The sequence below is a fragment of the Doryrhamphus excisus genome, chromosome 7 (assembly GCF_030265055.1).
Source record: "Doryrhamphus excisus isolate RoL2022-K1 chromosome 7, RoL_Dexc_1.0, whole genome shotgun sequence".
NCBI lineage: Eukaryota > Metazoa > Chordata > Actinopteri > Syngnathiformes > Syngnathidae > Doryrhamphus > Doryrhamphus excisus.
Genome location: NC_080472.1, coordinates 10945147 through 10969466, shown reverse-complemented (window position 1 = coordinate 10969466; position 24320 = coordinate 10945147). Strand labels below are relative to the sequence as shown.

Below are 24320 nucleotides of genomic sequence, written 5' to 3'. Positions count from 1 at the left end.
GTGGCCAGCCAATCCCAGGGCACATATAGACAAACAACCATTCACACTCACATTCATACCTATGGACAATTTGGAGTGGCTAATTAACCTAGCATGTTTTTGGAATGTGGGAGGAAACCGGAGTACCCGGAGAAAACCCACGCATGCACGGGGAGAACATGCAAACTCCACACTGTATATGACAATAAAAACAATACCTGCACTGCTCCAGTCCCTGGCAGGCCATGGAATCCGTGATAAGTCAAAGACAGCAACAGTAGATCCAAATAACTTTGGTCTTGCTACAAGAGCCAAGGAGCCAGGGCTTTGAAGCTAACTTTACCTAAATCTAAATATCTAAGTATCTAAATGCTCTTTTCTTTCTCCATTTGCCATAAATATCTGTTCCAGCTTGAGGCTACAGAGTTACCGTGCTTCAACCAAACTATGGTGGGGGTCGAGGGTCAAACCGGAGGAGCGCACGTTAATCACACGTCTGTTAAAGGAAACCTATGTTAACATGTTAACTTTGACAGCCACGTTTTTTATAATAAATAATAAATAATAAATAATAAATAATAAATAATAAATAATAAATAATAAATAATAAATAATAAATAATAAATAATAAATAATAAATAATAAATAAATGAATAAACGAATAAATAAATGAATAAATAAATAAATAAATAAATAAATAAATAAATCAATTACTAATAATAAATAAATAAATAAATAAATGAATAAATAAATGAATAAATAAATAAATAAATAAATAAATAAATAAATAAATAAATAAATAAATAAATAAATAAATAAATAAATAAATAAATAAATAAATTTGATGATAGAATGAAATAAAACCAGACAAACAAGACGGTCTCCAATGCTTTAATTTTTATCAATAATTTTCTTCTAAGAATTTTGCCATAAGAGTAACTAAGGCGTGAATAATGCACTACCTCGTTCCTTATCCCCGGGCAGCAGGAACTCAATCGCTCAGAAGGGTCCCAGTTAGCTTCCCAGTTAGGTTCCCTGCTGACAAAAATAAATTGCGACTTGCTGGAACTAGTTGTTGTCTAGCCTGCTTCCAAAGTACCGTTGGGGTGCACCGAATCCTCCGGTCCACACTGAAGGGAACATTCACAGCATACTCAAACCCGTACAAACACTTAGTACCTGGCACCTTGGCTGTCCGCTACAATGGTTTTGCTAAGCGTTGCCGTCCTGGATGTGTCCCAGAGGGACCCCTACCACCTCTGTACTCTTTATAAGTGTCAATCAGCAAACAGTTGTGACAAATCAAAGATGCTGACATCGGGAGCCAGGAGAATGTTGTCTGTTTTAAGGTTCATCAGTTACAAAAATACAAAAAAAACATTTTACAGTCATACTTTTCATGTTTCAAAACTGCACATCTGGCTGAAACCGTGACTTTCTATTGGCCGCTTGGCATGAACATATCGCGGTGTAAAAAGTGTAAAGTCAAGCTTCCCTCAAATGCTGGAAGCGCCGCGGGATACTTAAAGACAGAGGGCATAGTTAATGTGTACTTTTTATAGTCTTTCTGAAGAACATTACTGTGCAATTAATATGTTACACCATTTGTATGGCCACACTTAATTGACGCCCCCCTCTGTGTTTGCTACCCCATAAAGCATTCTTTTGTCTCACTGACATTACCTATGTGTGTGAACACAGACGCCGCCGTAAAGTTATTTATTGCACGAGGCCTTTGTCTTAACTTTTATGTGAAGTTTGCACCTGCTAGCCTGATGTGATTCCCCTGTGCTTTGCGGGAGACGCTCGTGCGGATAAATGCATCACATTCTGGCCGTTCATGACTCAATGCCGTGGGTTGAGTCCACTTGTGTCATGGCGCTGATGGAGCAGGGGTCACGCCGCACAGACAAGGGGTCAACTCATGCTTGAGGTGGCCCTACGGAAATGATTGGGAAGAAATATTCCCGGCGGTGAGGCCTGTGTTGTCAATGAACCTGTCAAGGTCAAGCTCCTGTTTTAGAGGAGCTGCAGCGATCATGGTGCATCATGACCCTCAGCTTTGCCCAGCAACAGTAGCCGGCCCGGGGTCCCGAGCTAAGCATCCTCCCCAATGCGTTTTTCTCCATTGCTCTTGAGAAAGCCGGACAGATTCAGGTGGACTCCATCAGGGTATGATCAGACCAAGGTCAAAGAAGAACCTGACACCCCAGGAAGTCATGTTTATCGTGTCAAGTCCACTTATTTAGCAACGTTGTCCATGGTGTTCCACCTGTGTCGATCCCTCCTGTCTCAGTCAGTCAACTCCTTCCCTGACTTGATGACTTCCCCAGCTGTCTCTCATTTTCTACTGAACCTGTGTCTTTAACCCCCCCATTAGGTCTTATGTCATATCTCCTGTTCTTAGTGTGTGCATTGTGCCAGTTTGTGTCTTTTTTACGGGAATGTGTCTAGTCTTGTGTTCACTTCTGTTAGCTCCAGGAATTTTCCATTTGCCTTTAACGTTTTCCGGCTGCTCAAACATCCATCCATGTATACATCTTCTTCCACTTATCTGGGGTCAGGTTGCCAGGACAGCAGAGCTTTACCTTCAGCTTGTCCTTAAACGCAACAGACCAACACCGAGTCCACATCACTATGGGAATGGTTGTTTGTCTATATGTGCCCTGGGATTGGCTGGCTACCAGTCCAAGGTGGACCCCGCCTCTCGCCCCAAGACAGCTGGGATAGGCTCCAGCATACCTGCAACCCTATTGAGTATAAGCAGCATAGAAAATAGATGGACAGATGGATGGATGGATGGATGGATGGGCAGACGGATGGACGGATAGATGGATGGATGGGCAGATGGATGGATTGATGGATGGACAGATGGATGGATGGATGGATGGACGGGCAGACGGATAGATTGATGGATGGACGGACAGATGGATGGCCGGATAGATGGACGGATGGATGGATGGACGGGCAGACGGATGGATTGATGGATGGACGGACAGATGGATGGATGGACGGGCGGATGGACGGACAGATGGATGGCTGGATGGGCAGATGGATTGATGGATGGACGGATGGACGGGTGAACGGATGGATTGATGGATGGACGGACAGATGAATGGATGGATGGATGGATGGATGGATGGATTGATGGATGGATGGATGGGCAAATGGATGGATTGATGGATGGACAGATGGATGGATGGACGGATGGACAGATGGATGGATGGACGGGCAGACGGATGGATTGATGGATGGATGGACAGATGGATGGATGGATGGATGGACGGATGGACAGATGGACAGATGGATGGATGGACGGGCAGATGGATGATTGATGGATGGACAGGCAGATGGATGGATTGATGGATGGACAGACGGACAGATGGATGGATGGACGGGCAGATGGATGGATTGATGGATGGACGGACAGATGGATGGATGGACGCACAGATGGATGGATGGATGGATGGATGGACGGGCGGACAGATAGATGGACGGATCACCCTCGTGAGGATGAGCGGCATGGAAAATGGATGGATGGATGAATGCGAGGGTGTCTTCATCTGCCCTGCGATTGGAAGGATTGTGCCCCCCCCCCCACCCCACCACCCTATCTCCGCTTATTTTAATAGGTATATTTCAGATAGCCACATAAACACATTGTTATAATATAGAACATACTTTTTTGGAAAAAAATTTGAAAAAAAAATTTTTTTTGAAAAATTGTTTGAAAAAAAATTACTTTTTGAAAAAAAGTATCGATATCGGCTATATTGGCGACTGTGGATTGATAATTCCCTGCCTCGCTCCCCCCTGTAGATTGCCTGTAGATTAAAGAGAAGATGCAATTGTTTCCCACCTGTTTTGAAAGTAAACAGTCACATTTTCATGCCATTAAAATGACTCATGGTTTACTGAAGCAGGGGCCATCTGGAGAGGCCGAGTGCTCATTAGCTTCACTGATTGTATCACTCATACACTGTGGAAAAAATGGACAGAAAAAGCCACATCAAGGCCCAGGTGGGAAGATGATTTTGAAAGCCTCACACCCTGTGGAGTGGTTTCTATGGTCACATGATGCCATCCACTGGACGCAGCAAGTACTAAACCGCTGCCACTTCATGAAACTTCTGGCTATTGCACATTTAATACGGCGTCACGTTACTTAAACCCGTTCAAACCTGAAGTGATGTCAAGTTAAGTGATGTAATTTTGGAGAGGTCGATAGTCATCAGTCATGTGACTATCCCAGAATAGATTGTGTGTAAAACAACACACGTCGGACAAAACATATGCGTTTATTTAAAAAAAAAACATGCACATATTCATACATTGTTTTCAACATACATTCATGTTGGATTTCTTTGCATTTATTTGCATAGTAAAATGATCTGTTTAACATAGATATATACTTCATAGAGTTGCTTTATGGGCACTTTGTGTTTTTAGCTAGGTAGGTAGGTAGGTACTTTATTCATCCCCATTAGGAAATTTACATGTTCCAGCATACTTCATAGAAGTAGAATATCTTTAAAAAAAATATTCAACCTCATGTTAACAGAGGGACTCGGTAGATGTTATTGAAAACATTGGAATCATTGACAACGTTTGGATTTTTGTCAGCCTGACAAAACCTTGTTTACTGTGAAGTGAACATGGGGCCCCTTCCAGCTGGGTGTCCTTGACCCTCAATCCTGTGGAGACCAAAAAGGAAAGGAAAGGATATTTCCATGTATTTTGAGATTACTGTACCTGTAAAATGAAAAAAAATATGACAAAGTCTGAACAAAGCATTTCATTGGATGGATGGATGATGGATGGTACTGCAACACTGCCTCTGCTCAACTCGAGGAGCCCATATGGAGGCTAATGTCATTGCAGCGTCAACGTCATTTTTCCATTAATACCTTTTTATACCTTATACCAGGGGTCTCAAACATGCGGCCCGCGGGCCAAATGTGGCCCACAGGACACTAGTTTGAGGCCCCCGCCTTGATATGAAAGTTTAATGTTATTGCGGCCCGCGCAAGTTTGATATGGATGCTGTATGGTATCATGTACCCAGAAAAAATTATTACGTTTGATTAATGTTCATGTTAAAGGTTAAATAACTGTTAATAGTTATCCTCCCTATCCGTGTGGAAGTGGTAAGTTTTTGGCTATTTAAGTTGAAAGGAAATAACTTGAAGGCTACCGTTTAGGTCGCTAGCTCTCTAGTTTGCGAGTTAGCATGTGTCTCAAGACCCTGCAGTTGCGCAATATGTTGTAAATAAAAAGAGTATAAATGTGACTATAGACCTGATGCGGCCCAGTCTCGCCCAGACCCTAGCTCCAGTGGCCCCCAAGTAAATTGAGTTTGAGACCCCTGCCTTATACCTTTTGAATGTTAAGTTGCTGAGTGATGAATTTTGTGTTCTTTGTAAGATGACACCCTCAGTCAGGCTGTTATAATTAGTAGTGACCTCCTGTGATTTCCAATGGGTGCACTGATTGGCTCCTGCCAAAGAAAGAGCTACCGTTTCCTCGCTGACTAGCAAGCAGCATAGTATTTCAACAATCAGTAGTAGTTCCGAAGTCAAGGAGCCATCGCGACATTAGAATTCAGGCATTAAGAAAAAAGCAGTGGCTTTTGCACGGCACTTTATGGTAGTCATGGAACTGTATTTGCATGTACACATGCAAATCAAATAAAGCGATCAGATGGAGCTAGTACTACAAACAACTTACCAAACTCTGTCAAGTATTTTTATCACGTCATTTGATGACCTTTCATGATATGAGTGGAGGAGGCATGCAGCAGCTGAGTGGGAGGTGCTTGTGTCAATGTGGAACTGCAGCACACACAGAAGCACACAAACAAATACTTCATCCAAAAGCAGTCTGACTAAAATTAGACTTCATCTGAAGACCAGCCATGGCTGAGAAGACGAGTCGGGCTGATCAGGAAAAAAAACAGGAAGAAGAGCAAAACCCTCGATGTTCTGATGACCAAACTTTTGACAATACAGCCAGAAGAGAGTCCATGAATGTGGATTTGACTGAAGAAGAGAAGACCTCACCCCAAACGGAAGAAGAGCTCGAGTGTCCAGGTTGCCAGTCAGTGGGTGTTGTGACTTTACCCTGCAGCCACAAGCTATGTCTAAGCTGTATTGACCTGAGCCAGCAAGAGATGGGTCACGAAGGTTGCACAATCTGCTACGGTTCCCAGCTGATGGACTCTGTCCTTCACAGTCTCTTGGGTGCCTTGTTCCAGGGGCAGCCCAGAAGAGAAGGGGTGACAGCGGCGGTTTTAAGGCCTGCCGCAGAGGAAAGAAATATTCAAGTTGAAGGTGGTAATTCGGAGAAACAGCTGCAATGCGTGCAGCATGGAGAACCATTCAGCGGATTTTGTCTGGACAAGGGAGACCTGCTCTGTCAAAAGTGTCAAACGAACGGACAGGATCCACCCCAGAGGTGCTCCATTGAAGAGGCTGCTCTTGTTTGTAAGGTCAGATGGATAAAAACAACAAATCCAGACTGTACCTTTTATTAAGAATTTATGAATGTGATTGTGGTATGATCACATTTTGTTTGGAAATATCTTAACCAACTCTATCGATTGGTTGGTTGAATATATGTCATGATTTAACATGACAACCAATGCACATATTTTGCCTGATAACACTTTATTAACCTTCCTCTTGTGTTAGCTTTCTAGTATCTCTAGTATCTCTTATGTTAACGGGTCGGTTTTGACCCATATTATGTATTAAATCAGCTATAAAATACACTAAAAACAATAAGTTACCATCAAATTTGCTTCTCATGTCTTGGTTACCTTCTTAGGCTTCCTCATCCATGAAAATGTTGCTTTTAATACTTTTGGTGTGGCCATGCAGGCCTTTTTTTGTCACTATACCCCTCCATTTCTATTTCCAAAAATGAACCTCAAAAGAATCATATTCATAAATTGAAGGTTCGTTTGTTACCTGGCTATTACTGAGGGATATAGAACATATCTCTTAAATCAATGAGTTGTATTTATTTTCTCATTTTAGTATGAATCACTAAAGAAACATGTATGGTGTTGGGGTGAATTTTGACCCATATATATTCATGTCAAGAAAAGGTAGAAAAAGTGATTGTTTTCAGCAACAGAACTTTAGTATAAAGTGAAATGAAAAAGCAGAACAGGTCCAGATCTTGGTTCACTGTACTTCTTGCCATTCTTTCCATGATCCAAATTGTAAATGTGAAATCAGCCAATCAAATGTGTGAATTCCCCTCACATGTGTGGACCTTGTTTTTCTGCTGGTATACTGGAAAAGCGGTCAAAATGAGAATCCCCTGAAGCTTCCATGATGAGAAGAGGAGCTGGTTGTCATTGTGTTGGCTAATTGGACGCTTGTGACTTCAGTTGGGGTTCAAAATATTGCTTTATAGTCATATTATTATTATAACCGGGTCCAAACCCACCCTAACAATACAGTGGTCATAATTTCAACCAGACCATTTTAAAATGTAGTAAAAATTATTTTTTGGGTTTTATTTTGTTGAAATAGAGTTTCCTGACAAAGTCAAAAAGCCTTGATGCAATAAATAAATATATGTTATGGGATTCTTTTGATGCATTAAAATGTAAAACGGGTCGGTGCCGACCCGAACACAAGAGGAGGGTTAATGTGTCGTGAACCCTGCTGCAACCACCCTTCATCCATCCATTTCCTTCGCCACTTATCCCGTGGCTGTGGAACCTGCCCAATTAAAGCTAGTCCACGACTGGTGGCCAGGCGATCACAGCGCAGAGATAGACCGTCCATACTGACCTTCCCGCTGGGGTACAAGGTACATGCATTCATAACGTGATTTTACCACAGAACCTTTGGTTCGGTCCAGAGGCGTATCAGTTTCCTCCATTGGTACACAGGACAGACAGGAAGTGCTTCTCAAGTAAACAAAGTACAGCCCAGCCTTTGGGACTCAATTTACCTGGGGGCCACTGGAGCTAGGGTCTGGGCAAGGCTGGGCCGCATCAGGTTTTCCAAAAAAAAAACAAAAAAACGCATTTATTAAAAACAGAAAAATGAATAAACTTTGCTTTGGTTCCGATTTTCTACAAGAAAAGCTCTGATAAAACATTCCACTGTTCTCAAATATCTTACTTTTTAGTTTTCTACACAAAATAAGATGAAAAATAAATAAACAAATCAAGAATAAAGAAAATCAATCAATCAGTAACAAATAAATAAAATAATAAAACGGCAAATAATTAAAAATTAAGAAAGCACATATAGTTGGTGGGTAGACAAATGATTTTTTTCAGATTAAAATGAACAAAGCATTATTAGAGCCCTGTAGACATGACAAAACACGACTATAGTCACATTTATACTCTTTTTATTTACGACATATTGCGCAACTGCAGGGTCTTGAGAAACATGCTAACTCGCAAACTAGAGAGCTAGCGACCTAAACGGTAGCCTTCAAGTTATTTCCTTTAAACTTAAATAGCCAAAAACTTACCACTTCCACACGGATAGGGAGGATAACTATTAACAGTTATTTAACCTTTAACATGAACATGAATCAAACGTAATAATTTTTTCTGGGTACATGATACCATACAGCATCCATATCAAACTTTAACGGGCCGCACTAACATTAAACTTTCATATCAAGGCGGGGGCCACATTTGGCCACGTGTTTAAGACCCCTGGTCTAAGAGAAGTCTGAAACTGGAGATCCTTTCTCTTTCGTTGTTCGGGAACACTTCATCTTCCAGTGGATACGCTCCGGTTTCTCGCAACCCTGTACATGGAAATTTTGCTGACTTTTCTTCTAAGTGGTTCACTTCAGTTCAGCTAACAAAATAAAGGACCAAGAAACCTTGAGCTGTGTCACATATGAACCACAGGTTGTTCAGGTGTGATGGTGAGATCTGGGTCAGCTACTGCGTCTATTGTACTGCTTGGTGAAAACAAGGCTGTATTTCTATTTTGTTCCAAACAATAACACGTCTCCATGATTGTGTGCTTGCAGAGGAAGATGAGATCTACCATCAGAGCCATCCAGGAGCAACTGGAGAATATAACCGCCATAAAACAAAACTGGGAGGACATTGCAACTCACATCATGGTATGTCTGGAGTGATCACGGTGATGACGGTTGATGATGTAGGGGTGGGCGACGGGATATTGCAATTTCTGGTACTGATTCAATACCAAGTACATACATGCATGGCCACTACTGCCGTTTGTACTTGAACATTTTCAAGATTGTTGAATGATTTTGTGATGTTTGGCCAATGAAGACCAGGTGGTGCAGGCATCCGACTTGAACTGCCACCCAACTCAAAATACTCTGGAACCTTTGGTTGACCACCGCGGGTGTTAAGGATTCTGGGTGATGGGCAAATTCCCTCCAAAGTAGTGCAGTTTTCCTGGAAAGAAAGGGTCGCAACCCTCAGCGGTATCAGAATTGGTTGCATAAAACCTGGATCGGCGCATCTCCAGGAAGCTAACATTAGCCGTTCTACCGGTTTTGACACCAAGGTCATTCAGTTACACGAGTTGACTATTTCATACCATCAACCTCAGGGGTCTCAAACACGCGGCCCGCGGGCCAAATGTGGCCCGCAGGACACTAGTTTGAGGCCCCCGCCTTGATATGAAAGTTTAATGTTAAGTTTGATATGGATGCTGTATGGTATCATGTACCCAGAAAAAATTATTACGTTTGATTAATGTTCATGTTAAAGGTTAAATAACTGTTAATAGTTATCCTCCCTATCCGTGTGGAAGTGGTAAGTTTTTGGCTATTTAAGTTTAAAGGAAATAACTTGAAGGCTACCGTTTAGGTCGCTAGCTCTCTAGTTTGCGAATTAGCATGTGTCTCAAGACCCTGCAGTTGCGCAATATGTTGTAAATAAAAAGAGTATAAATGTGACTATAGTCGTGTTTTGTCATGTCTACAGGGCTCTAATAATGCTTTGTTCATTTTAATCTGAAAAAAATCATTTGTCTACCCACCAACTATATGTGGTTTTTTTAAGTTTTTATTATTTGCCGTTTTATTATTATTATTATATTTATTTATTACTGATTGATTGATTTTCTTTATTCTTGATTTGTTTATTTATTTTTCATCTTATTTTGTGCAGAAAAATAAAAATGAAGATATTTGAGAACAGTGGAATGTTTTATCAGAGCTTTTATTGTAGAAAATAAACCAAAGCAAAGTTTATTCATTTTTCTGTTTTTAATAAATGCGTTTTTTTGTTTGTTTTTTTTTAAACCTGATGCGGCCCAGTCTCACACAGACCCTTGCTCCAGTGGCCCCCAAGTAAATTGAGTTTAAGACCCCTGATCAACCTGAATGTTGTAATGTGAAATGCTAACTCCTGGACATTGTTCACAGAGCCAGTCAATAACAACCACCCAAATCTTGAGGGAGGAATTTGAGAAGATGCACCAGCACTTGCGTGATGAGGAGGCCGCTCTGATGTCAGAGTTGAAACAGGAAGAAGAAGAGAAGATTCAGAAGGTGGAGAACAAGATAAACAAGACGAGTAATGACATACGGATCCTGACTGCCAGTATTGGAGAACTCGAAGAATTCATGGAATCAGAGAACATCTTCTTTCTAAAGGTAAAAATATCTTGTATACATCTTGTATAAATAAGAGTAACAAAAATAATAAATATTCTTGTTATGAACGAGTGGTTTGCATGGAGGCCTCACAGCTAGGAGACCCAAGTTCAATTCCCTCGGCCATCTCTGTGTGGAGTTTGCATGTTCTTCCTGGATTTTCTCCGGGTACTCCGGTTTCCTCCCACATTCCAAAAACATGCTAGGTTAATTAGCCACTCCAAATTGTCCATAGGTATGAATGTGAGTGTGAATGGTTGTTTGTCTTTATGTGCCCTGGGATTGGCTGGCCACTAGTCCAGGGTGTACCCCGCCTCTCGCCCCAAGACAGCTGGGATAGACTCCAGCACCCCCGAAACCCTTGTGAGGATAAGCGGTAGAAAATGAATGAATGAATATTCTTGTTATCATTTGTCAATTCTCAGGAGTTCACAAGGTCTTGCAAGATGAAAACATGACAAGATTACACTGCAGAGGAGTGTAATATTTGAGTAGATTGCAATCTCATCTCATTCTTGCAGACCCAATTTTGTGTATGAACAAAGTGACACCCCTAGTGAATGCTGACTAACATACTGTATGAATACATAACAAAACAACATACAAAAAAGAAAAAATGATAAAAAAAATAATAAAAAGAAATAAATACATAACATACTGTATACTAAATAAAAAAATAATAAAATAATAATAAAAAGAAAAAATATATAAATACATAACATACTGTATAAATACATAACATACTGTATACTAAAAAATAAAATAAGAAAAACATAATAAAAAATAATAAAAAGAAAAAAATAATAAATACATAACATACTGTATAAATACATAACATACTGTATACTAAAAAAGAAAAAAAGAAAAAAATAATACAGAAAGTAATAACATGAAAAAGAAATAAATATATAACATACTGTATAAATACATAACATACTGTATACTAAAAAAAGAAAAAAGAAAAAAAAATAATAAAAAGAAAAAAGAAATTAATATATAACATACTGTATACTAAAAAAAAGAAAAAAGAAAAAAATAATTCAAAAATAATAAAAAAGAGATAAATACATAACACACTGTATAAATACTTAACATACTGTATAAATACATAACATACTGTATACTAAAATAAATAAATAAAAAAAATAATAATAATAAAAAATAAATAAATACATACATAACATACTGTATAAATACATAACATACTGTATACTAAAAAAAAGAAAAAAAGAAAAAATGAATACAAAAATAATAAAAAGAAAAAAGAAATAAATACATAAAATACTGTATAAATACATAGCATACTGTATACTAAAATAAATAAATAAATAAAAATTAAAAAATAATAAAAAGAAAAAAGAAATACATACATAACATACTGTAAAATACATAACATACTGTATAAATACATAACATACTGTATACTAATATACACCAGTCTATTATCAAAATTGTCAATGAAAGGGATGAAGATGTATGATAGTACAGAAAAATGAATAGATGATAAATAATAAATAAAAAGCAGAATAAATAGAGTCAAACTGAATAAAACATGATAAATAATGCCTTAATTAATAATGAGAAAATGAGGAGTAGATGATAATCCTGAAGTCAAATTGATAAAATATCGTGTAAAGTCCAGACACAAACAAACATAAGTAAATACAAACGTACAGTATGTATGAATGCATTCATGGATAAACACGTGTACATTATCTGGTGTGCGTATGTAAACAGGATTCCGTGAGAATTGCATTCAGAAGGCCAGGAAGGTAACAGGCCCCCAGGACAGGACAGGTTGGACATTTAATGATGCAGGAGGACACCACAGCTGTGTTGTCTGTCCTCACCATCATCCGCCTGCCTGATGTTCAGGGTCCGAATGCCTGCAGGAGATCTGATTTCCCAAACAGCAACACTGCTGATTGCAGACACTTGCTTGCGTATCAAACAGGCTCCCGACGTTCCCGAGTCCAGATGAAGCCTCAGGTAGTTGGCTGATCCGCCAGGTACCAAGTGGGTCTTTTGTGCGAGCCAACACAGCTGCAGTGCATTTGCTGGACGGGCTCAAAGACGAGGTCCGCACAAACCAATCGTCTAAATGACTGAGTACTTGGATGTTATGTTATTTGAAGATCCGTGCATAGAAAGACTGCACTTGAATGCCACACCTGAAGTAAATTGCGGGTGCTGAAGATAGTGTCCGTACCCACATCCTAATCCAAACCTTGGCATGCAGTCTTACACAACCTTCCAGCAGATTTTCTTCTAATGCCAGTCAATGTTTCAAGCAATTGTGGAAATGAACACAACATGACAGCTGACAAAAAACCTTTTTCATGCTGGCTTACTTTTCTTTCCTCCACTTGATTGTACTTTTTTGTCTCCCTTCAGAATTACAGAAGTACCTCCACAAGGTGAGCAACCTCATTTGTTTCTTCTTATAAGAATAACCACATACTTTTAATGCAATCTTCACTGGCTAAATGTACTGCAAAAAAGGTCAGTAAGTAAAAGGTTAGTATGTTCTCTGCCGCCTACAGAGAACATACTAACTCCTTATTTGTAAAATCACAAATACTTCAACTTGCTGATATAGTTCATCTTCAAACAGCTAAAATAATGCATAAGGCTAAAAATAAGCAATTAGCTAAAAATGTCATCCAATACTTCTCTACAAGAGAGGAGAAATATGATCTCAGGGAAGAAGTACATTTGAAACACTTCTATGCTAGGACTACGTTATGCTAGCCATAGCATTTCAGTATGTGGAATCAAACTATGGGATGGATTGAGTAAGGACCTCAAACAATGCACAACAATAAAATAAAATAAAATAAAATAAAATAAAATAAAATAAAATAAAATAAAATAAAATAAAATAAAATAAAATAAAATAAAATAAAATAAAATAAAATAAAATAAAATAAAATAAAATAAAATAAAATAAAATAAAATAAAATAAAATAAAATAAAATAAAACTGTATTACGGAAAGCAGGAAGTGAACAAATGTAACAGCTACTAATTGTAAAAGTACCAGATGGAGGGGTAGGATTTAATAAGCTTTGCTTCTTCCTACTCCTTTTGGACATGTGGAACTGGGAACTGATTATGGGATGCACTCAATTGGAATCTGATGCATGTTCAAATGAAATTAAACCATTACCATTAGCATTACATGCAAATCTTTGCCAGCTTTATGCCATAGGAGACAAAGTGGATGATCGTTAGGCTTGCTACTGTCAACATTGCCACAATTCAACATGTCCAAATAGTAGCCAGAAGAAGCATGTTATATATAAGTATCCTAGGTATCCTAGGTATCCTAGGTATCCTAGGTATCCTAAGTATCCTAAGTATCCCAAGTTGCTTGTCTCAGGACTCCGTACAACGTGGAGGAGTACAAAGAAGAATTTGGAGCCCTGATTGATGTCCCAAAGTACCAGAGCTGCATGCAACACCATGTCTGGGAAAAGATGCTGCGAATCATCCACTACTGTGAGTAACTGGTGTCCCAATGCAACTTTTGTACTTCCGGTACGATTCCGATGGTACAGCCTTGCGTATCGGCCGATAACGATCCCATATCAGCACAAGTCATACAAACTTTTGTATGTTAGAAAACCAGTCCAGGGTGTAAACGCTGCAGATATCTGCTGGAGAAGAAGACGGCATAAAGCGAGAGACAGCGTCCCACTGCTGTAGCTCACATTGTGTCGCAAACAGTCTCCTTAAATAGTAAAAGACATTTGAGAAGTTGGAAAATGGAGTCCCTGAAAGACATTTGGGATGGCTCAAAAGGCTCGGTTTCAAAAGGCGTGGTAAAGCTGTCCCTTTGTGATGTCACAGAGGGGCGGACTTTTTCATATGGTTCATAGTGAGGAAGCACAATCACAGTGATTGATTTTATTACATGAACATTGGGAGCTAATAGTCCAGTAAACCAGTTGAGAGACCCTGATTTATAGTCCTCTTGAGTCCACTTTAGTCGAATACACAATAACTGTGTATGCTAACCTAAAACTGTAAAAACACAATTAGCTTCCGCTGGTGTAAAACTGTATGAGTTTTTTGCTTGATTAAAATAGTGGACTTTGAGTATGGATACTTTTTTGATGTTATGGTATGACACCAGTGTCCCTTATCTCCAGTTCCAGTGACCTTGGACCCCAACACGGGTTCGTCGTGTCTAGTTGTGTCTCCTGACCTGTCCAGCCTGATGGTGTGTGACGAGCAGCCTCTGCCGGACAACCCAGAGAGATTTGTGAACCCACAGGGCATCTTGGGGTCAGCTGGATTCAGTTCTGGGAGCCACCACTGGGAGGTGGAAGTCGGCGAGAACAGTCAGTGGTCTTTAGGGGTGGCCAGCGAGAGCGTCCGTAGAAAAGATTGGTTGAACTTGGATGAAAATCCTGTTGAATTTAGCGGTGGTCTATGGACTGTGTCCCTCTCTTCCGGGGTGTATCGTGCTTCTCCCGGGCACATTTCACCTCTCACACTCAGGAAAAGACCATCCAGGATCAGGATTCAGCTGGACTGGGAGAGGGGGTGTCTGACTTTCTCAGACGCCAATGGCAACACTCTTATCCATAGATTTAAAAAGCAATGGAGCGGCACGCTCAGACCATACTTTTCCACCACTTGTTCCAAACACCCGCTGAAAATCACCGAAGCACGGGTGAATGTCGGAACAGAATAGCATCAGAACAGAATAATAACACAATAACACCGTACTGCATGGCGAGGAAGGGAAGCGTTACCGAGGTTTGACCCAAGAACCCAAGAACCCAAGAACCCAAGAACCCAAGAACCCAAGAACCCAAGAACCCAAGAACCCAAGAACCCAAGAACCCCAGTGAATGGCACATCACACCTTGTCCAAGTATCTCCCGGTACTGGAATGTTGAGTGAACTGACTTGAGGCGGTACCCTCTGCTAGAGTCATAGCTGCTTTTCCACTTTTCTGACCTTTTACTGTAGTACCAATGTAGTATTCTGGTGTTAAACCATTCTATAACTATAGTATGAATGTAGTATTCTGGTGTTAAACCATTCTGACCTATAACTGTAGTTAGAATGTAGTATTCTGGTGTTAAACCATTCTATAACTGTAGTATGAATGTAGTAGTACCAATGTAGTATTCTGGTGTTCAACCATTCTATAACTGTAGTATGAATGTAGTATTCTGGTGTTAGACCATTCTATAACTGTAGTATGAATGTAGTAGTACCATTGTAGTATTCTGGTGTTCAACCATTCTATAACTGTAGTACCAATGTAGTATTCTGGTGTTAAACCATTCTGACCTATAACTGTAGTATGAATGTAGTATTCAGGTGTTAAACCATTCTATAACTGTAGTATGAATGTAGTAGTACCAATGTAGTATTCTGGTGTTCAACCATTCTATAACTGTAGTACCAATGTAGTATTCTGGTGTTAAACCATTCTGACCTATAACTGTAGTATGAATGTTGTATTCTGGTGTTAAACCATTCTATAACTGTAGTATGAATGTAGTAGTACCAATGTAGTATTCTGGTGTTCAACCATTCTATAACTGTAGTATGAATGTAGTAGTACGATTGTAGTATTCTGGTGTTCAACCATTCTATAACTGTAGTACCAATGTAGTATTCTGGTGTTAAACCATTCTGACCTATAACTGTAGTATGAATGTAGTATTCAGGTGTTAACCCATTCTATAACTGTAGTATGAATGTAGTAGTACCAATGTAGTATTCTGGTGTTCAACCATTCTATAACTGTAGTACCAATGTAGTATTCTGGTGTTAAACCATTCTGACCTATAACTAGTTAGAATGTAGTATTCTGGTGTTCAACCATTCTATAACTGTAGTATGAATGTAGTAGTACCAATGTAGTATTCTGGTGTTAAACCATTCTATAACTGTAGTATGAATGTAGTATTCTGGTGTTAAACCATTCTGAAGTATAACTGTAGTACCAATGTAGTATTCTGGTGTTAAACCATTCTATAACTGCAGTATGAATGTAGTAGTACCAATGTAGTATTCTGGTGTTCAACCATTCTATAACTGTAGTATGAATGTTGTATTCTGGTGTTAAACCATTCTATAACTGTAGTATGAATGTAGTAGTACCAATGTAGTATTCTAGTGTTAAACCATTCTATAACTGTAGTATGAATGTAGTAGTACCAATGTAGTATTCTGGTGTTCAACCATTCTATAACTGTAGTACCAATGTAGTATTCTGGTGTTCAACCATTCTATAACTGTAGTATGAATGTAGTATTCTGGTGTTAAACCATTCTATAACTGTAGTATGAATGTAGTAGTACCAATGTAGTATTCTGGTGTTCAACCATTCTATAACTGTAGTATGAATGTAGTAGTACGATTGTAGTATTCTGGTGTTCAACCATTCTATAACTGTAGTACCAATGTAGTATTCTGGTGTTAAACCATTCTGACCTATAACTGTAGTATGAATGTAGTATTCAGGTGTTAACCCATTCTATAACTGTAGTATGAATGTAGTAGTACCAATGTAGTATTCTGGTGTTCAACCATTCTATAACTGTAGTACCAATGTAGTATTCTGGTGTTAAACCATTCTGACCTATAACTGTAGTTAGAGTGTAGTATTCTGGTGTTCAACCATTCTATAACTGTAGTATCAATGTAGTAGTACCAATGTAGTCTTCTGGTGTTAAACCATTCTATAACTGTAGTATGAATGTAGTATTCTGGTATTAAACCATTCTATAACTGTAGTATGAATGTAGTAGTTCCAATGTAGTATTCTGGTGTTCAACCATTCTATAACTGTAGTTAGAATGTAGTATTCTGGTGTTAAACCATTCTGACCTATAACTGTAGTACCAATGTAGTATTCTGGTGTTAAACCATTCTGACCTATAACTGTAGTACCAATGTAGTATTCTGGTGTTAAACCATTCTAGAACTGTAGTATGAATGTAGTATTCTGGTGTTAAACCATTCTGACCTATAACTGTAGTTAGAATGTAGTATTCTGGTGTTGTATAACTGTAGTTAGAATGTAGTATTCTGGTGTTAAACCATTCTATAACTGTAGTACCAATGTAGTATTCTGGTGTTGTATAACTGTAGTTAGAATGTGGTATTCTGGTGTTAAACCATTCTGAAGTATAACTGTAGTACGAATATAGTATTCTGGTCTTAAACCATTCTGAAATATAACTGTAGTACAAATGTAGTATTCTCGTGTTAAACCATTCTGACCTATAACTGTAGTACAAATGTAGTATTCTGGTGTTAAACCATTCTGAAGTATAACTGTAGTATGAATGTAATAACTGTATCACTATAGTACAAATGTAGTATTCTGGTGTTAAACATTCTGAATTATAACTGTAGTATGAATGTAATAACTGTATAACTGTAGTACAAATGTAGTATTCTGGTGTTAAACCATTCTGACCTATAACTGTAGTTAGAATGTAGTATTCTGGTGTTGTATAACTGTAGTTAGAATGTAGTATTCTGGTGTTAAACCATTCTATAACTGTAGTATGAATGTAGTATTCTGGTGTTAAACTATTCTGACCTATAACTTTAGTACCAATGTAGTATTCTGGTGTTAAACCATTCTGAAGTATAACTGTAGTTCGAAATTTAGTATTCTGGTGTTAAACCATTCTGAAGTATAACTGTAGTTAGAATGTAGTATTCTGGTGTTAAACCATTCTGAAGTATAACTGTAGTTCGAAATGTAGTATTCTGGTGTTAAACCATTCTGAAGTATAACTGTAGTTAGAATGTAGTATTCTGGTGTTAAACCATGCCAAAGTGTCACATCATGTGGAAGTGAGCCCTGAAAGACGTTTCGGATGGCTCAATAGGCTGGGTTTCAAAAGGCGTGGTAAAACTGTCCCTTTGTGACGTCACAGAAGGGCGGACTTCCTCATATGGTTCATAGTGAAGAAGCACTTTGGCCGTGTGGCCAATCACAGTGGAGTGGGCGTGCCCGGAGGCGGGCCGTGCATGGAATAAATGAAAGCACAAATCATGAGCATCATAGGGCCTCTTTAAAAAAATATGTTTACTGTTTGGCCTTTGACACAGCATGAACTACTGATTTTATTGCATGAAATTGTGTTTTTTTATTTTGTAATTAATGTCTGTTGTTTTTATTGATTTTTGTTGTATCGTTTTTCTGTCAAGTCGTGCTGGTGTACAGCACCTCCAATGGCTATTGTATGTGATGTGTGAAAGGTACTTTATAAATAAAGTTATTTGATTGATTGATTGATTGACTAAATAGCTACAGGCTCCTCAGAGGGAAAACGTCACTTGTTTCCAAAGTATAAACCAAGCTTCAGTATTAATTTAGAACCGTAATTTGTGACGTAAACTTTGAATGAAGGGAATAGTCTGTAATGTATCACAGTGTTGCAACAGAAGGCTCGAGTGTTTTTTAATTTTTTGATCGACAGTATAATGTTCATTTGGTCTGTGTTTTGGTAATTTTGCTTTACGTCTGATTAAAACCCCAGCACTGTTTATTTTTCCCCTTGCTTTATTTTGTTGTTATGTTGTTGATTTCCGTGTAACATTGTATCTGCTTCTTGTGTCCAGCTGACTGTTTCTGACGCATGTGTTTAACGTCACACCCGTCACCATGACTGTAGTTTTTAGTGGAACATAGACCGTACAAATAACATAGGTAATGTTAATTAGCGACAGAAACATTTAACACATTAATTAAAATAGCAAGTCACATCTAGGTTTTATGAACGCAAGCGTGCAAATCATGCTTATAAATCATGACACAACAGCCACTGTTTCGTTTCCTCCTACATTACCCATAATCCTTTGTTTTCCACATGGGAAGCTGGTGAAGAGGTCACAGCACAACCGCCGGTGTAGCAAAGGTAAATGTGTTCGATTTAAAGCTTATTTGTTAAAATCACTATTCTGTGTGGTTTTGTATGTTTGTGTTAACTTCCGCTTGTGGGTCTTCCTGCGAATTTTGCTGCGATACCCTGGCGGTCGTACGACATAACACTGTAACACGTTTCAAATGTTGTTAAGCAATAACCAACACATTACATACTGTACATGAAGAAGTACCGTATGTACAAAACAATAGCGAATCTCTAATTCTCTGCAAGAAAGTGAACCTAAATTGCTTCTGCTTTGTATCCTACTGAACAAAATATACAAACCATCGTGTCCAGCTGTTGGCATACTGTAAAAATTGAATATTAATATTGTCATATGACCTATTGTTGGCTATAACACATGGGCTATTTGTGCTATAACACACATTAGTTAACCAATTCTTGTAAATACTGACTGTCAATGAAAATAAAAAGGTACTAATACTTTCCATACGCTGAAATCTACCTGTGTTGAAAATGTCTTAAATTATAAGAAAAATACAGTTTTTTTTTCAATCACAACTTTTTGTAAAACAATAGGACGCGTCAGCATATATTGTCGATATACGTATATTCCAGCAATTGACGGGGACACTGACTTTTGTGAGTTTATACAGTATATACTATGTACCGTGTACTCATGGTGTCGTTTTTGATAAAATGCTAAAATCATCACACAGCAACTTAACACTCACATATACAAGAACGGTACCAATAGGAGTTTCAAATGACTATATCAAACTTCTTCATATAATAATAATGCAGTATTCCCACCAGAGCAGTTCATTGGCCAATAGCTGTCATGCTGTTGGGAGCTCTAAGCTTTATTTATTTAAGTTTTAAGTTATTTATTCCATACTTTATTTTCTTTTCCCCATTTCCCATATTTTCTTAAGAGTGCGGCTGATGGCTGGCCGGCTGCTGAAACTTTCCTCTTTGGCCACGGCAGTCTTTGCCTCCTCTGGAGTTTACCTTTACAATCGACAACTGGATTTCAATGACCTAAGTTTGATCCGCTTTGGACGAGCTGCTGCCACTGTAAGTTATGAATTAATCATATTTTGGAAATACATCGAATATTGGCTGCATGGTGAATATGTTTGAATTGTGTGAAGTGGTGGGATTATTTGTCTTTGTCGCCATCTAGTGGGTAGCTGATGTAACTGCAGTGCAGTTGTTACCTTAGCTTGTCAGAGCTCTTACATGTTTTTATTGTTTTTGTGCACAGACTGCAGTCATCAGCTATGACTACCTCACTGCGTTCAAATACGTGGACCATGGCACTGAGGAGTATTGGGCCCTCAAGTCCAAGGTAGATACTTGTGCTGGTCCATATGAATCACAATGCGTATCACATAACTGTTAGCAGTTATGGATGTTCTATACAATTGATATATGAAAAAAATAAAATTGCATGAAAAACTTAAAATCTAAAAATGCCTGCTGCAGCAACTGATCCTACAGAAACAGCACAGACCGCTGACATCATGACGTATGCATTCTCAGCAGCCATTTGGGTCCACAAAGTCATCTGATTTATTAATAACAGTTACCGAAACCTCCAGCTATCCAACACCATGTGATTGCCATCTCCGTCCTGTACTCAATCTCCTGTGTACACAGTGTTTCCCTGTCGGCGATGTTAGTGGAGCGCTCCATTGTTGCCGACTGTTTTCTTAGGAAACGATACCATCTTATATGCCGGTCAATACGGTAATGTAGCATTAATCATAATTCTGTATAATTTGAAGCACAAGCTTATGAGACTGATTAATAATGAGGCAATAATCAGTGAATTAGGTACTCCCTGCAACCGGATGGTTCTCTGTGATTTATGGAAATGTAATCATTTTTCATTTCAATAATTATTAATTGCTTAGATTCCTTAAATAGCCTAAACTCAGTCACCTTCCAAAGGCCAGCAGTTGCCCCCTGATTCGTCAACATTTGTAAAATCTGTGAACAATTCCCAAGTAAAGTCCCAATATGGTTCTGTGGAGAAGCCAAGCAGCTGCCTGCCTCGTATAATGGCCCCCACTCGCCGGCCACTTCAGCAACCGGCCTTCCTGGAGGCTCATCAAAGGCCGTTCCGGGCAGCAGTTCCACTCATGGCCCGATGCAGTTGATCTCAGAGCAAGCATGGTAGCACTCTGAAGTTTGCCGTACATCGCAATACGAGATCAGATGGACTGTTTGAACGTGCCAGGGGTCGGCAACCCGCGGCTGCGCACCCGCATGTCTTCAGCCTCCTTGTTGTTGCTCCCGTTGCAACCCTTGAATATTTTTTTTTCACACCAGAGTGTGGAAACGGCATTTATGAAAAGAGTTAAAAATATCTGACTTTCTGTAAGACCGTGAATGCATCACAGCAGATGCAATAAGAGATTGTGTTTGCTAAAAGATCCTGAAGGTTCATTCATTCATTTTCTACCGCTTTTTCCTCACGAGGGTCGCGGGGTGTGCTGGAGCCTATCCCAGCTGTCTTCGGGCGTAAGGAGGGGTACACCCTGGACTGGTCGCCAGCCAATCACAGGGCACACATAGACAAACAACCATTCACACTCACATTCATACCTATGGACAATTTGGCGTAGCCAATTAACCTAGCATGTTTTTGGAATGTGGGAGGAAACCGGAGTACCCGGAGAAAACCCACGCATGCACGGGGAGAACATGCAAACTCCACACAGAGATGCCCGAGGGTGGAATTGAACCCTGGTCTCCTAGCTGTGAGGTCTGTGCGCTAACCCCTAGACCACCGTGCCGCGATCCTGAAGGTTCTGGAACAAAAACAAGTGATACATTTACATACGTGTGTCTACAAAAATTATTTTGAATCACGATAAATGATGAGAAAGATGAACTGACAAAAGAATCCATTAAATTCAAACAAACATTCATAAGAACCAAAAAATAAGGGAAGTCTGGCTGATGGCGATAGGTCCTTATCGCTGGACTGACAGTGCCATTGTAAATGTATATCACCCCCACCCTTTCCCTTCCCCTCTCAGGGAGCTCAGGCTCTTCAACTATTAGCATCTCATTACAAGCCTTGCCAACAGCTGATTGGGAAATTAAATGTAGCTTATTTAACACACATGAATAATACATGAGAGCCTTGGCCGTGGGCGGTGGCGGGTGGGTGTGGATGGATGGATTAAATGTGAAAAAAAAACACACAGCAATAATGTTAAAGATAAATAAAATAAATACTGAGGGGCTGCACGGAGTTCGAGTGGTTAGCGCGCAGGCCACACAGCTAGGAAACCCGAGTTCGATTCCACCCTCAGCCATCTCTGTGTGGAGTTTGCATGTTCTCCCCGTGCATGCGTGGGTTTTCTCCGGGTACTCCGGTTTCCTCCCACATTCCAAAAACACATTAGCATTAGCTTCATTGGCCACTTGAAATTGTCCATAGGTATGAATGTGAGTGTGAATGGTTGTTTGTCTATATGTGACCTGTGATTGGCTGGCCACCAGTCCAGGGTGGACCCTGCCTCTCGCACAAAGACAGCTGGGATAGGCTCCAGCATAACCCCTGTGACCCTTGTGAGGATAAGCGGGATGGGTGGATGGATGGATGGATGGATGGGTGGTTGGATGGCTGCATGGATGGGTGGATGGATGGATGCATGGATTGATGGATGGATGGATGGCTGGCTGCGTGAATGGGTGGATGGATGGATGGCTGCATGGATGGATGGATGGATGGATGGATGGCTGCATGGATGGATGGATGGATGGATTGATGGATAGCTGCGTGGATAAATGGATGGCTGCGTGGATGGATGGATGGATGGATGGCTGGGTGGAGGGATGGATGGATGGATAGCTGTGTGGATGGATGGATGGCTGTGTGGATGGATGTATGGCTGCATGGATGGATGGATAGATGGATGGATGGATTACTGCGTGGATGGATGGATGCTGTGAATGGATGGATGGATGGGTGAATGGATGGATGGCTGGGTGGATGGATGGATGGATGGATGGCTGCGTGGATGGATGGATGGCTTCGTGGATGGATGGATGGCTTCGTGGATGGATGGATGGCTGCGTGGATGTATGGATGGCTGCATGGATGGGTGGATGGATGGATGTGTGGATGGATGGGTGGATGGATGGATGCGTGGATGGGTGGATGTGTGGATGGATGGCTGGATGGATGGCTGCATGGATGTGTGGATGGATGATGGCTGCGTGGATGGATGGATTACTGCGTGGATGGATGGATTACTGCATGAATGAATGGATGGCTGTGGATGGGTGAATGGATGGATGGCTGGATGGATGGCTGCGTGGATGGATGGATGTTTCGTGGATGGATGGATGGCTGGGTGGATGGGTGGATGTATTGATAGATGGGTGGATGGCTGCATGGATGGGTGGATGGATGTGTGGGTGGATGGCTGGATGGATGGCTGCATGGATGGATGGGTGAATGGATGTCTGCATGGATGGATGGACGGCTGCATGGATGGATGGGTGGATGGATGGCTGCATGGATGGATGGATGTGCAGATGGATGGCAGCCTCCCCTAGACCAGTGCAGGTACGGAAGGCCCTAAATATATTAGATGTGTGCCACCAATTTCAATGTGAATACATAGAGTAAAATCTTTTGGCTGCCTTAGCTTCATCAAGAGCGATGACATTCCTCTTCAAAGCATATGCTGAGAGGCCTTTGCATCCTCAGCTGCATGAGAAAAAGGCGAGTGGCCCAGCAGTTGGGGGAAGCGGCCGTTTTGAAAAAGTCTTTTCATTACGGAAATGAAAGGAGCGAACAAAATGCTGATTGACT

At 40.0% G+C, this 24320-nt stretch overlaps 2 protein-coding genes and 1 long non-coding RNA gene across 6 annotated transcripts in view; 2 read left to right on the top strand and 1 right to left on the bottom strand.

The window, feature by feature from the left end:
* Positions 1 to 4347: 4347 nt before the first annotated feature.
* Positions 4348 to 6134, bottom strand: LOC131132716 (uncharacterized). The gene is made up of 3 exons (XR_009130414.1): positions 6039 to 6134; positions 5707 to 5810; positions 4348 to 4673 (listed from the first exon to the last, which is right to left on the bottom strand). It is a non-coding gene; the product is annotated as an uncharacterized LOC131132716 (long non-coding RNA).
* LOC131132715 (E3 ubiquitin-protein ligase TRIM35) lies at positions 5843 to 19121 on the top strand. 2 transcript variants are annotated; one of them, XM_058078602.1, is made up of 6 exons: positions 5843 to 6466; positions 8998 to 9093; positions 10375 to 10605; positions 13000 to 13022; positions 13987 to 14105; positions 14759 to 19121. In XM_058078602.1, the coding sequence occupies exons 1-6, from the start codon at positions 5894 to 5896 to the stop codon at positions 15304 to 15306; spliced, it is 1590 nt and encodes a 529-aa protein (XP_057934585.1). In that variant the 5' UTR covers positions 5843 to 5893; the 3' UTR covers positions 15307 to 19121. The 2 variants fall into 2 exon arrangements, with proteins under 2 accessions (XP_057934585.1, XP_057934586.1); XM_058078603.1 differs by having other exon boundaries at positions 6315 to 7803.
* A 328-nt stretch (positions 19122 to 19449) lies between these two features.
* adck1 (aarF domain containing kinase 1) overlaps positions 19450 to 24320 on the top strand; it is a 40822-nt gene continuing 35951 nt past the window's right edge. For all 3 annotated transcript variants that reach the window (XM_058077972.1, XM_058077971.1, XM_058077970.1), the window contains exons 1-3: positions 19450 to 19510; positions 20416 to 20557; positions 20748 to 20831. In XM_058077972.1, coding sequence (XP_057933955.1) covers positions 20426 to 20557; positions 20748 to 20831 — 216 coding nt within the window. In that variant the 5' untranslated portion in view covers positions 19450 to 19510; positions 20416 to 20425. The remainder of the gene's footprint in view (positions 19511 to 20415; positions 20558 to 20747; positions 20832 to 24320) is intronic.